The sequence below is a fragment of the Rhopilema esculentum genome, chromosome 4 (genome assembly GCF_057945365.1).
Source record: "Rhopilema esculentum isolate cy_ngs chromosome 4, ASM5794536v1, whole genome shotgun sequence".
Classification (NCBI taxonomy): domain Eukaryota; kingdom Metazoa; phylum Cnidaria; class Scyphozoa; order Rhizostomeae; family Rhizostomatidae; genus Rhopilema; species Rhopilema esculentum.
Genome location: NC_142818.1, coordinates 13,851,901 through 13,864,691, shown reverse-complemented (window position 1 = coordinate 13,864,691; position 12,791 = coordinate 13,851,901). Strand labels below are relative to the sequence as shown.

General features: G+C 35.7%; 1 protein-coding gene across 1 annotated transcript; it reads right to left on the bottom strand.

Moving 5' to 3' along the window:
- Positions 1–7,005: 7,005 nt before the first annotated feature.
- On the bottom strand, positions 7,006–11,182 carry LOC148960456 (uncharacterized). Its single transcript, XM_089114047.1, has 2 exons — positions 10,960–11,182; positions 7,006–8,246 (listed from the first exon to the last, which is right to left on the bottom strand). Exons 1-2 carry the CDS (start codon positions 11,146–11,148, stop codon positions 7,815–7,817), a joined length of 621 nt encoding a protein of 206 aa, XP_088970173.1. The 5' UTR covers positions 11,149–11,182; the 3' UTR covers positions 7,006–7,814.
- Positions 11,183–12,791: the final 1,609 nt, after the last annotated feature.

Here is a 12,791-nt window from a genome sequence, read left to right as displayed (position 1 = left end):
TTTTGGAAAAAATTAAAACCATATTTTTTCACTAAAGGTCAAGGCGATTCAGAAATTACAATTTTTGAGAATTATTGTCTTATTGGTGACCCTCAGTCAGGTGCTGAGATTCTGAATACCCATTTCGTTAGCGTTGGTCAAACTACAAATTCAATCCATAAATAACTGAAATCATAAGATACTTTAAAGAGTATCCAAGCATAAAAAAATCAAAAAATTCCTTAAAAATAACTCAACCTTAAATTTCAAACCGATCACCAAAGAAGGCCTAAGACAAATAATTGTGAAGCTAAATCACAGAAAGGCACACGGGCACGACATGATAAATGCAAAATTCCTAAAGGTCTCAGTTGATATCATCCTACAACCCCTCTTGAACATCATAAATAAATGCATATTCAAGGAACTTTTCCAAACTTCTTAAACAAGGGTATAGTCTCACCTGTCTATAAGAAAAACGATTCTTCAATAAGGAAAATTATAGACCAATAAGTCTACTCACAACACTTTCTAAGGTATTTGAAAAAGCAATAGAGCTCCAACTTTCTCCATTTCTTGAAGAAAAATTTTCAAAATTTCTTTGCGCATATAGAAAACAGTTTTCTTCCCAGCAAGCTCTCTTTAGACTTATTGAAGACTGGAAAACAGAACTGAAAGGAACAAACATATTGGCGCTGTCCTTATGGATTTATCAAAAGCCTTTGACTGTCTACCAAAAAACCTACTTTTAGCAAAACTACATGCCAATGGTGTAGGTAGAAATTCTCTTTTACATATCCAAAACTACCTGTCTAATAGAAAGCAAAGAGTCAAAGTGAACGGTCATTACAGCTCCTGGGGTAAACTTGGGCAAGGAGTGCCACAGGGATCAATACTTGGACCTCTATCTTTCAATATTTTCCTAAATGATATTTTTTACAGCCTTACTGAAGAGTCTTTATGTAATTTTGCTGATGACGATATCTGTCACTGCAACAAATACTGATGAACTTTTACAACTTGTAAAAATTAACACCAAAAAATGTCTTGATTGGTTTAAATCTAATGAAATGATTGCAAATCAGGCCTTATTTTAAGGCTCAGTGATAACCAATTTGTGCAGTGATAAATCCAAAATTTGCCATAATAAATGGAAAATTGTGCAGTGATAAATTAGTTCAAAAAAAGAATTCATACGACAAAAAAGTAACAAAAAATAAACAAACAGAACAAAACGGTAATAGTATGAAAAGCGAAGCAAACAAATCAACTGTTTCTGGTGCATAATAGTTCACAGTTACTATGTTTAAAAACGTTTTCTCATATCCTTTTCTGCATCTTTTCTCCCTTTCTGCTCTCCCTTTCTTCGATCATTTTATTGCTCCAAAATACTTAATATGGACTTGATTGAGGCAGTATTCCCTTCATGCGGAGGGGAAAAAGAAGAGTCATGATGGTATTAAAAACATTCAATCAAATTTAGCGGCACGTGAGAGCACTTTGCTGAGTGTCATTTTCTGCTAGTGGGTTGGTTACTCAGGGATATTCTGCTATTCTGCTAGTGGGTTGGTTACTCAGGGATATTCTGCTATTCTGCTAGTAGGTTGGCTATATGTGTATTTCTTGTGCTTTCATATCATCGTACAGAAAGAGAATTTTCAGGATCTTAAGCCATTTTAAGGCCTCAGAGATGGCAAAATCTCATGAGCTGCCGGGGGCTCTGGTCCCTGGACCCCTGCCAGGGCTCTGCCCTGGACCCAGTGGGGGGGCTTCCAGCGCCCCCAGGAACCCGGTTATTGCATGCGTGCCTCTGACACGCACTTTGCACAGCCTACCTCTAGAGGTAATCTTTTTATAAAACTACCCTGATTGTGCAGTGAGCAAATTTCCTTAAAATAAGGCCTGTTGCAAATCACTCTAAATTTCAAGCTATCACAATCGGCAGCAAAGAGAAATGCATAAATGAGTTTGAAATTGACCAAAAATTTGCAATTAAAATAGAGAAAAACGTTACTTGGTGTTCAGATCGATAAGATCTGTGAAAAAGCAGCTAAACAGTTAAATTCTTTAAAAAGATTGGCAAGATTAACGAGAAGATTAACGAGAGGGCATTAAGACTAGCCTATTTGGATAATTCATCTTCGTACAAAGATTTACTTGCTAACTCGAAAGAAACTACCATACATGTCCAATCAGTTAGAATTTTAGCGCTCGTAGTTTATAAAACACTTAACAACCTTAATCCTGTTTTCATGAAAGACTATTTTGTACCCAAAACAACAGGTCATAACCTTCGACTCAAAAACCCCCTTGACATTCCAAAAGCCAGAACTACCAATAATGGTATCAGGTCATTAAGTTTTCAAGGGCCTAAAATCTGCAATACACTCCCGGAATCAATAAAGGCAGCACAAAATGCTAGACAATTTAAGAAATTGATCAAAACTTGGCTCCTTGAAAACAAGACTAGAACAAGAATCCAATCAAATGGTTCTCTGACAATTATATGAAGCTCAATGAAGACAAATGTCATCTATTAGCATTTGGAAATGTGAGTGATGACTCTGCGTCGGTCAAAACTGGCAGTTCTACTATTACCAATAGTACTGAGGAAAAATTGTTAGGAGTTACCTTAGATAGCAAACTTTCATTTGAGCAAAATGTAAGTAATTTATGTCAAAAGGTCAGCAACAAGCTATATTCTCTGTCACATATTGCACACTATATGGACCAAAATAAAGTCCTTTGGTATGGATGTTCCATAGTAGGAAACTAAGTCTAAAATCAACAAACTGCACAAGCGAGCCCTTAAGATGACGTATAGAGATCAGAAATCTAGCAGTGAAGATCTCCTAAGATATGATAACAGTGTATCTGTTCATCAGAAGAACTTACAGACATAAATGATAGAAATGTTCAAAACAAAGCATATAGACAGGAAATTTTTAACAACAATCGAGCAAAGTGCCTAACCTTAGTTTTTGCTCCTGATTTGGATACTTTCAGCCTTGCTGAATATTTTAAGCCTTGGATACATTTTTGTAACACATGATCGATGACGTCAAATTTTTAAAATTTTTAATTCTTTTTTTTGAAAAATCGCTCCAACCATCTTGTTTGGCATTGTAATAGGAGCAAAAAGTTCTAAAGAATAAACTCTATCAGACCTGCAGATAACGAGTTATTGCTATTTAAAGTTTGCATGACGTCATCAAAATGGCGGTTTTGTAGTTTTCAAGCACGTGGAATTCAGAGGCTCATGGTCATAATTTAGGTTGCTTTACCTCGATTTTGAAGTTTTTTGACCTTTCTGTTATTCGGCAACTCAAAAATGTCATTTGAGCTGATATATTTGCACGCCTGGGAAACGAAGTATTGAACAAAATGCATGCAAAAGGAAAATGTTCTAATAAAAATTTTTCTTTAAAAAAGCTATACTGAAGAGGAGCTTTCGTCAGCAATGAAAGACCGTCGATTCGTCAGCATTGTCGCTCGGCAATGAACTCCAACTTTTACAGCAGCTAGAGAGTGCAATATTAAATAGCACTTACATGCCAAGCATGACTTGATACCTCTTGCACTCAATCATCACAATTACAGGCGATGTTGCAGTTATCAGAATGTCTGTCGAAGTCATTTGAAGGAAACGATGCATCTAGCTTTCTCAGATCGGAAAGTTACGGGAATGAGTGCAAGTATTGCTCGCAAGCCATATTCCAAAATTTCAAAACGAATTGTTCAATAGACAGACAAATATTACATCAGGACCTTTTCGATACAGCTTCATACATGAAAGTTTATACATGCGTTAACAAGATTCATACTCATTGGGTGATCAGTGTAGTTCTTGGAAAGCAATTACATATAAAGGCAGCTTTGAAGTTAAACAAGTCAACGAAGAACGACAAGAAATTGTACCCAAGGCACGAATCGGCCCTCAAATCTAAGTTTCGCCCCGTTGACATCGATTCCTTTTCCTCTAGACAACTAAATTGCATCACAACTGGTAAGCAGAGGCGTGTTACAGAATATAATATCGGCTTCCATCAAGGCAACAACCTATTCCTATGTTTCTTCAACAGAGGCTAATTAAAAGTCCACATAGTTTCTTTCCACCAATTGATAAAGCCAGTTTGAGTAGAGAAAGACATGTCTTCTCTTTCATCTGTTGATAGAATTTTATTGTTTTAGAATTCACTTTTTTGTCACTGTATACAACCGTTCGAATGAACTCCCGTGCGCCATCTAAGGCTTTCTTAGCAAATTTCTAGGAAATAGCCAAGTTCTCAATATGCTGGTATTTTAAATCGTCGTTAATAAGTTTTCCAGCCCTGTAGAAGTAGGATGTGTTATCACACCCTGTGATAGCATGGAATGCTGGCAGGGAAGAACACAGTTATTTGTCGAGGCTTCTGCAAATGCTTCCAACTTTGACGAATCTCTCATGGTTATAATTGTTAAACCTGTGTGTTTATACGCCCAAATTAAAAGCACAAGAACATCAGTGTTTTTTAGATAAGGACTACATCTGATTCTTGCATTAATGCATGAAGCACAAGCCGAATGTCTACGTCTTTAAGAACACACGAATGCAAGAACAAAGATCTATTTCTTTAGACTCTGTATGTTTGTGTTCCTCTATGACAATGAAGAATACTTAAGGCATAATATCCTTTCCTTGCTTTGCACAACCCTTGCAATCCTCTTTACGGGCTACTTTAATTTTGCATAGTGATGACGAATGTAACTCTATCTTACATTTCATGGCATTTATGCAAGCCTTGCAGCATCAACTTTTTACTCGATGATGCACGGAACAGTCCGAACGTGTTGCAATAGAAAGCGGCACCGGTTTCTATATTCAAGCTCACTTCTTTATTAGAGTGAAAAAGCTTTTTGTACTTTTAATGAGCTAGACGATCGGAACTTTTTTTCTTTGTTGACTCGTTATCTTTCGAAGCTGTCTTGATATGTAATTTCTTTCCAAGAGCTACTTTGACCATGCAATGCGTATGAATCAAGTTAACGCATGTATAAACTTCCATGTATGAAGCTGTATCGAAAAGGTCCTGATGTAATATTTGTCTGTCTATTGAACAATTCGTTTTGAAATTTTGGAATATGGCTTGCGAGCAATACTTGCACTCATTCCCGTAACTTTCCGATCTGAGAAAGCTAGATGCATCGTTTCCTTCAAATGACTTCGACAGACATTCTGATAACTGCAACATCGCCTGTAATTATGATGATTGAGTGCAAGAGGTATCAAGTCATGCTTGGCATGTAAGTGCTATTTAATATTGCACTCTCTAGCTGCTGTAAAAGTTGGAGTTCATTGCCGAGCGACAATGCTGACGAATCGACGGTCTTTCATTGCTGACGAAAGCTCCTCTTCAGTATAGCTTTTTTAAAGAAAAATTTTTATTAGAACATTTTCCTTTTGCATGCATTTTTCCTTTTGCATTCGTTTCCCAGGCGTGCAAATATATCAGCTCAAATGACATTATTGAGTTGCCGAATAACACAAAGGTCAAAAAACTTCAAAATCGAGGTAAAGCAACCTAAATTATGACCATGAGCCTCTGAATTCCACGTGCTTGAAAACTACAAAACCGCCATTTTGATGACGTCATGCAAACTTTAAATAGCAATAACTCGTTATCTGCAGGTCTGATAGAGTTTATTCTTTAGAACTTTTTGCTCCTATTACAATGCCAAACAAGATGGTTGGAGCGATTTTTCAAAAAAAGAATTAAAAATTTTAATGACCGGGGAAAATGACGTCATCGATCACGTGATTTCTATTGTGTTACAAAAATGTATCCAAGGCTTAAAATATTCAGCAAGGCTGAAAGTACCCAAATCAAGAGCAAAAACTAAGGTTAGGCACTTTGCTCGATTGTTGTTAAAAATTCCCTGTTTAATAGCTTAAATCCTCCTTTTATGAAAGAAATATTCTGCCCACAAACCATATGCACAAACCAACCACTAAGACCTCAGAAATGATGGCGATTTTGACTTACCAAGAGTGGGATCAGTCATGTATGGCTCAGAAACTGTTCGATAAAGAGGTCCACAGTTATGGTGTACACTTCCAGTCTCAATTAGACACTCGATTAACTTGATTGAATTCAAGACCAAAATCAAAGCTTCGAAGGGAAATGAGTGCCAATACCAATGTAGGCACTGCCGACATTTTGTACCACATTTAGGTTTTATATGAATTCTCTATCCATTGTTTTTGTAATTTGAAGTAGTTGGCTTTAATTAGCTTTGCTTGTAAATGTTTTATCTTATACATGTAAAGCTATACCTTCTTTATGCATTCTAAATAAAGAGTTGATAATAATAATAACTATCCGTAATTCGGGGTACTGCCTACTACATTTCCCGCCGTAGAAATGAATTTTGAAATAATCCCAAATTAAACTCCCAAGGGCAAACAATCTTTTCCCCCTTTTTTCATAATTCTTTTTGTGCTTGCATTGGTTTTTTCCTTCGTAAACCCAGGCTAGCCAATTAAACTTACCTTTGCAATAGCGATATTTGTAATTTTAGTAGTTTAAATTGAATTGGAAAGTTTCCAAAAGGCTTCATTTTTTTATGTTTATCTGACAAGAAATAGAACATCGTTTAGCAAAAAAAACAAAAAGTAAAAGACTAAAAAGCTTGCAGCGCGGTTCAAGAAGCTGCTAAGATTTCGTTTTCAAACGAAAATTTATTAGCTGTTCGCAAAAGCTGCAGCCTTCCTTCTTTGCAATCTTTCCTTTGGCAAAGATTAAACATTTAGTTCATAACTACCTATAAGGTAAGATCTTAATTTCAACTTTTACTGACAAGCCTAAAATTGCTGTACGGGAATTAACTCAAAGAACTAAAACTGTTGGGCTTAGCAATGGCAGCTGCCCCTCCCTTACCGAGTTGAAGCAAGTCTGGCGCCCCTTTTCTGAAATTGTGAACCCTGTGTAAAGAATGATCGCTAAAGTTGATAAAAATTGAGATATAGAACTAGAAGAAAAATGAATCTCCCACTCAATTAAACATTTCACTAATTACTTGACAGTATACAATGTTACTGGGACATCAGCTAACATTTCCAATCAAATTTCTTACATTATCTATAGAAAACTATCGTATAAAATCAACAAAATTGATAACAGTTCAGTTGAAAAACATATACTGAGGGTTTGTTAGCAAAGTGATTTAACCAGGCCAATCATTGCTCAAATCCCAACCACAAGGTCAGAATATGTAACATGATGATTGTGTTGCAGACAGACAAACTGTGACAGGTTTTGGCTTTTACATCTCAAGACATTGACTCAGTCTTTTTGGCCTGTTTACCATCACACAGTTGCAACTTGCTTTAAACAATAGGTATCTATATTTTGTAGTGCAAAACATGCATTTGATTTCAGATTTGTGTGAGCAAAATTGCTTACATTTTGACACAATTTCCTGAAAGTCTGATCTTTCAAAGTTTAAGATTGCAAATAGAAATTTTAAAAAATAGCATTTAAATAAAATTTTTCTTTTAACTACTTGATTTTGTAAAAAATAGCTATAAAATTCATCCAAATCCTTCATAGTTAAATTACTAAAACATAAAAAAAATCAATCCTGTTAACATTTATCACAAAAAATCAACATCAAAATCAGTATTTGCAAATTTGACACAGGTAGTTAAATGGGAACACATCAAATTTTAGTAATTATGCTTAGAACACAATTAGCTGGTCAATTGTAAGCAAGCTCTTTATGTGGTAAATGTCCTCTATAACACCGATTTTTAGAGGTCATTGCCATACTGCTCATAAAAACTGGCTTTGTAACTGTTAGCAGCACGACTTCTTGCCACTGTCAGTTTCATCAAGTACTATATGAAACCCTTTACTTGACTCTGGCTGACTAACAGAAGACTTTTTAAGTACTTTTGCAACAGATTTGAACATTTCTTTGAAACCCTTTTCAGTTTTTGAAGAAATATGGAAACAGTTATCAGTTGGAATGCCATGCTTTTGACAAAACCCAATTATTGTTGACTCTTTTACTTCAACCTCATAATCTCCAACATCAGTCTTTGTCCCCACAAGAAAATAAGTGGCATCTTTTGAATATCTTCCTGCGTTTTCTTTCCAGCTAGGAAGTGTCCCAAGCGAGGTAACATCATTTACTGCATAGGTCAACAGAACACCATGAGCCCCCTTATAATGATTTGAGGTTAAAGTGCCAGCTTTTTCCATACCACCTGTGTCCCATAGAGATATCTGGTAAAAAATCAATGCATAAAAAATCAGATATAAATGTGCATTCCTTCAGAAAAAGATTGCAATTCAATCCAATTTTAGGTCTGGATCAAACATCGCATTTTATAGGTGTCAAAATCATTTAATTCAAACTATCTAAATGAGATTAATCTTAATTGTCTGCTGTTTGCAAAAATTTGTATTTTTTCTTAATGACAATGTGTCAAACGTTTTGCATCAAAACGGAAACGATGCATTTTCAAATATCATTGCTTTGTTAAATGATTTAACTCTAAAATTGTTTTTATACCTATGCATGGAAAATAATGTTTTCATTCAAAAATGTATTTGTGGCCTTAAATGGAACCGGATACAAAAACTAGTCATCAAAAGATTAGTGGTATAAACTCTTGTATAAATCTTGGAAAACCAAAATATTTCAGTCAATTTAGAAATTTGTTTAAGTTTTATCAACATTAATTGCAAACAATATTTTGCTGCGGGCAATATCTTTTTACATTTCAGGCACTCGTTAAATTGCTTTCCATGGATTTTTTTAGGTGTGCTTTAGGCGCTCACACTAGATCGAACGCCTTTTTGGCAGGCAAGGCCTGCTAGAAAAAATTTGTTCTCAAAACAGCAGTACCTTCAAAACAAAACAGAAGGGCAGAAGTACCTTCAAAATAACTCTCCTTGTTGCGACTACCATAAATTGTTCTAATAGCCTTTGAATTCTTCTCCTTTTATTTATCATTTTAAAAATTATGCCTTATTCACAGGAGCCATATAATCATCAATGGCTCAATTCATTTTAAATGACACATTAAATTCAATGTTTGATGTGTCTCCTTCTTTAGGCCACAAAGAAGTCCTATTTAATGGTATTGTATTTGACACATATAAAGTATGACTTGATCCAGCTCTTATTCAGGAAGATAATCAATGCAGTTTAGTGTGTTAAATATACAATTTCCACATTTTGAGCACAACACTTCATCAGAAGAAGAGTATTGCTTGAAAAGCTTCTTGATGACATAAACACTGCCCCCTGGCAGTTAATTGATGTTTTTAATGACACTGATGATAAGGTTCTCAGCTGGCATGTATCAAAACCTAGCTAAAAAGTTAGAAAAGAGTTGTATCCTTGGATTGATAGGTATGTTGTTGAAACTAATCGAAGGTTTTAAGCAGTTATGGAAGATTTTGAAGAGATTATTGCCTTCAAAAAGAAAAAAACACCAGAAAGCATACAGTTTGAAGGAACAACTGTAATAGATAAGGCAAATATTCCAAATTATTTCAATCTTTGTGTGGTAAGCAAAAACACATCACATTTTGCAACTCCACAAGTTGATAACAATGGTAAGCTTTCAAAGCATCATATCTTCCCTCCATCAGCCCAAACATGATTCACAAAACTACCTCAAAATTAAAGACACCCAATGTCTGTGGCCTTGCTGGCACAACAGTAAAGTCATCAAAGTTCTTTGTCAGTCAGATATCTTTGTTAACAGTATGACTTTTATCATCAAAGCATCATACATATCTGGTAATTGTCCAAGTAAATGGAAAGAAGCAAGAGTTGTCCTGATCTATAAGATGGGTAATCAAGAAAATGTAGACAACCTGTCAGTCTCACACTGTCTAATCAAGATCAATGAGAGATAAGTGTTTAGCACAATTTATGCTGAGAAAATTATCATCAAAGGAAATCTCCTACAAAATGCAACAGGGATTTAGACACCATCACTCAACGGCAACAGCTTCAATTCAGTTTATTGTTTATTGGGAGAATCTATAATGATTTAGATAATAATTACATACATTACTGGTGCACTTATTCTCTTAGATTCTCTTAGACAAGTTCAAGTGGTTTAATCCATCTAAGTCAATAGCTTCAGTCAAGGATGTCATCATATCTAGCTGAACAGAACCAAGATGTTGATTTTGATGGTACATGATTATCAATAAAAACAACATTAACAGCTGGAGTACCACGAGGCTCAATTCTAGGCCCAATCTTGCCCTTGATCTATGTTATTAACATACCATCAGCTATCAAAGCAAAAATTGCTGTTTCTATGGATGTGCAATATAATTGGTTACAGCTAGAGCTCAGGATGATTTCAGTACCCTTCAAAAATACTCATAGAAAAACTATCTAGTACTTCATCAAAATAAAACCAAAGTTGTCATTTTCCACAAAAGGGAGCATATTATCGATAATTAACCACTTTTCACTTTCACCCTTGGTTAAAATTTGGTGGCGTGGGTTGAATGAGAGCTTTTAAAATGGCCTTCATGTGAAAGAAGTCTGCAGAAAATGGACTGTTGAATCTAGATAATAAGGAGGGTTAAAATCTATTTGCTAAAAGAAAATCTAATTACTTTAGCACATAAAGTTTATACAAACATACATTACAGATATAAATTTCATATATAATTGTAGATAACAAAGAAGGCCTGATAAAGAGGCCTAATTGTATAAATTTTTCTCTTTTGTCAGGAAGTACCGAATGTTTTCTTTCCAGGAACTAAATTTTTAGGGACAGAGCGTATCGTCACGCAGCAGACAACAAGCACGTAGCCGTTTGTACATAAATGAATTCTATTGATTCTTACAATGATTGAAGTTTGCTGTTAAAAAACTTTGCCATGATTGAAAATCGACACAACACTAAGGTAGTGAACTTTCTACCTTTTGACAATGGACCTAATCCAATGAGGAACTTACAGATACTTTTTCCTTGCCTATATCTATCTGCTTTATTGCATGATCCATTCCCCTCGTTCCATCATAATTTTCGTGAAAGACGTTGTCTCTGAACCGCATAAAAATTGACGATTTGCCAGCATTCAATTCACCAACAAGGACGACTTTATAAACTGCTTCCTCACTCGTCCTTTTCTCGCGTCCGGCCATTGCTGAGAACTTGTCACAGAATTCTATGGAGCTTTTCGAGCTCCTTCTCATCTTCTGTGTCGCTGCGTAAGATTAGGTTTTCCGACCTCAATGGTTTTCCCATAGAGATCTGGGTTTTCCAGTGCTTTCTGGGGTTTCCGAAATTTTATTACCATGCATGGACGTAAGTAAGAGCCGGGGGACACAGGGTTCACGTTTCCCCCACTTTTCACAAATTCAGAGATAATGACACTTACCGGGCTGCATGTATATAACCAGGGGCGAAACTACTGGGGGGGTATGGGGGGTGCTGCACCCCCCCCCCCCCAATCTTCAAAAAAGCAGATTTTGTCGGGCAAATTTATGGCTGCCAGTGTATCTGTCGGGCAAATCTGGAGATTTTCTTTAGGTCGGACTTTTATTGCTACTTCTTGCCCTAGCTTGGTTTTTGAATTTGTGGTCTTTTCCCCATCTTTTTTTCAATCTCCTCCCAGTTGGGAAAACAAAACAGAAACGAGGCTAGGAACAGCAACATATATACATTTCTGCTTTCGTCCACCGATCAGCGCTTTCGTCTCTAGCTCGACACGCATATGTTTATCTTCGCCTCGAGATGAAGTCTGAAGTATTGATCGACAGCGAAAGTATAGACGGAAAGTAAAGTGTGTTTGATGCGAGAAGGAAATTAACACTGTGCATACCCCTCCCCCCTACTTTTTGCAAAACAAGAGAGCTTTTTTCAAAATCTTTTGCTGTGATTCCATTCTGCCTCGGAGCCCATGGAACACTGACAGTTTTAGAAGCATCATAAATCAAAGCATGAAGGATATACCATCTCGGAATACTTTGTTGAGAAAAGTCAATCAATACTTTCTTTCAAAATGTATGAAACATTCATCATACATTCATAAGGAGTTATGCCCCAAAATTCTCTTAAAGTTTTACACTTACAGTTCGAAAGTATTGCACCCTTCGCTAGAAAATGGTCATACAGACGCCAAAGTATTTTAACTAAAAAAATTCGAATAACCGTAACAAGTAACAGAAAGTTTTAATCAGTTCAAGCGGGAAATAATATAAAATTTATCAAGAAATTGTATGTAGTTAAGATATAAATTGCGAAAAACTTTCGAGTTTATTCTATTTCTGAACATTATCCATGATTACGAAAACACAAAAATTGAGCTTTAATGATAGGTGTACCTGTAAAATACCTCCAATAAAAAACTTTCCTTGCTTGAGGGATTTTGTTATGGTGAATTTAGAGAGATACGTACTTTGTACTTGGGCGTCTAATAATGTTGAAATTGCTTCCGGAGCAACCGAAAATTGAAAATGAAATTTAGAAAATGTAACTGAAGCTCTTTTTTGTTGAAACAATGTAATCTGCGTACCTGTTGCTAAATTCCGTGTTTTGTTTTGGTGTTCCACTTTGATAAAATTGAGACCCTACTTCAATACCCTTTTTTGAATTGCTCTTTTAATAGCTAGGTGATTTAGAAAGTGAAGACTATCTTATAGAAAAGACAGGCCTTACAAATGCTTGCTTTTCGGAAACAAATGTTTATAGCCAACACCAGAAAAATAGAGGCATATTTCTTGACTTTAAACAAACAGCCTGAGTCTAAAGACCCTCTCTTGGGCTTCCCGATGATTTCAGCCCT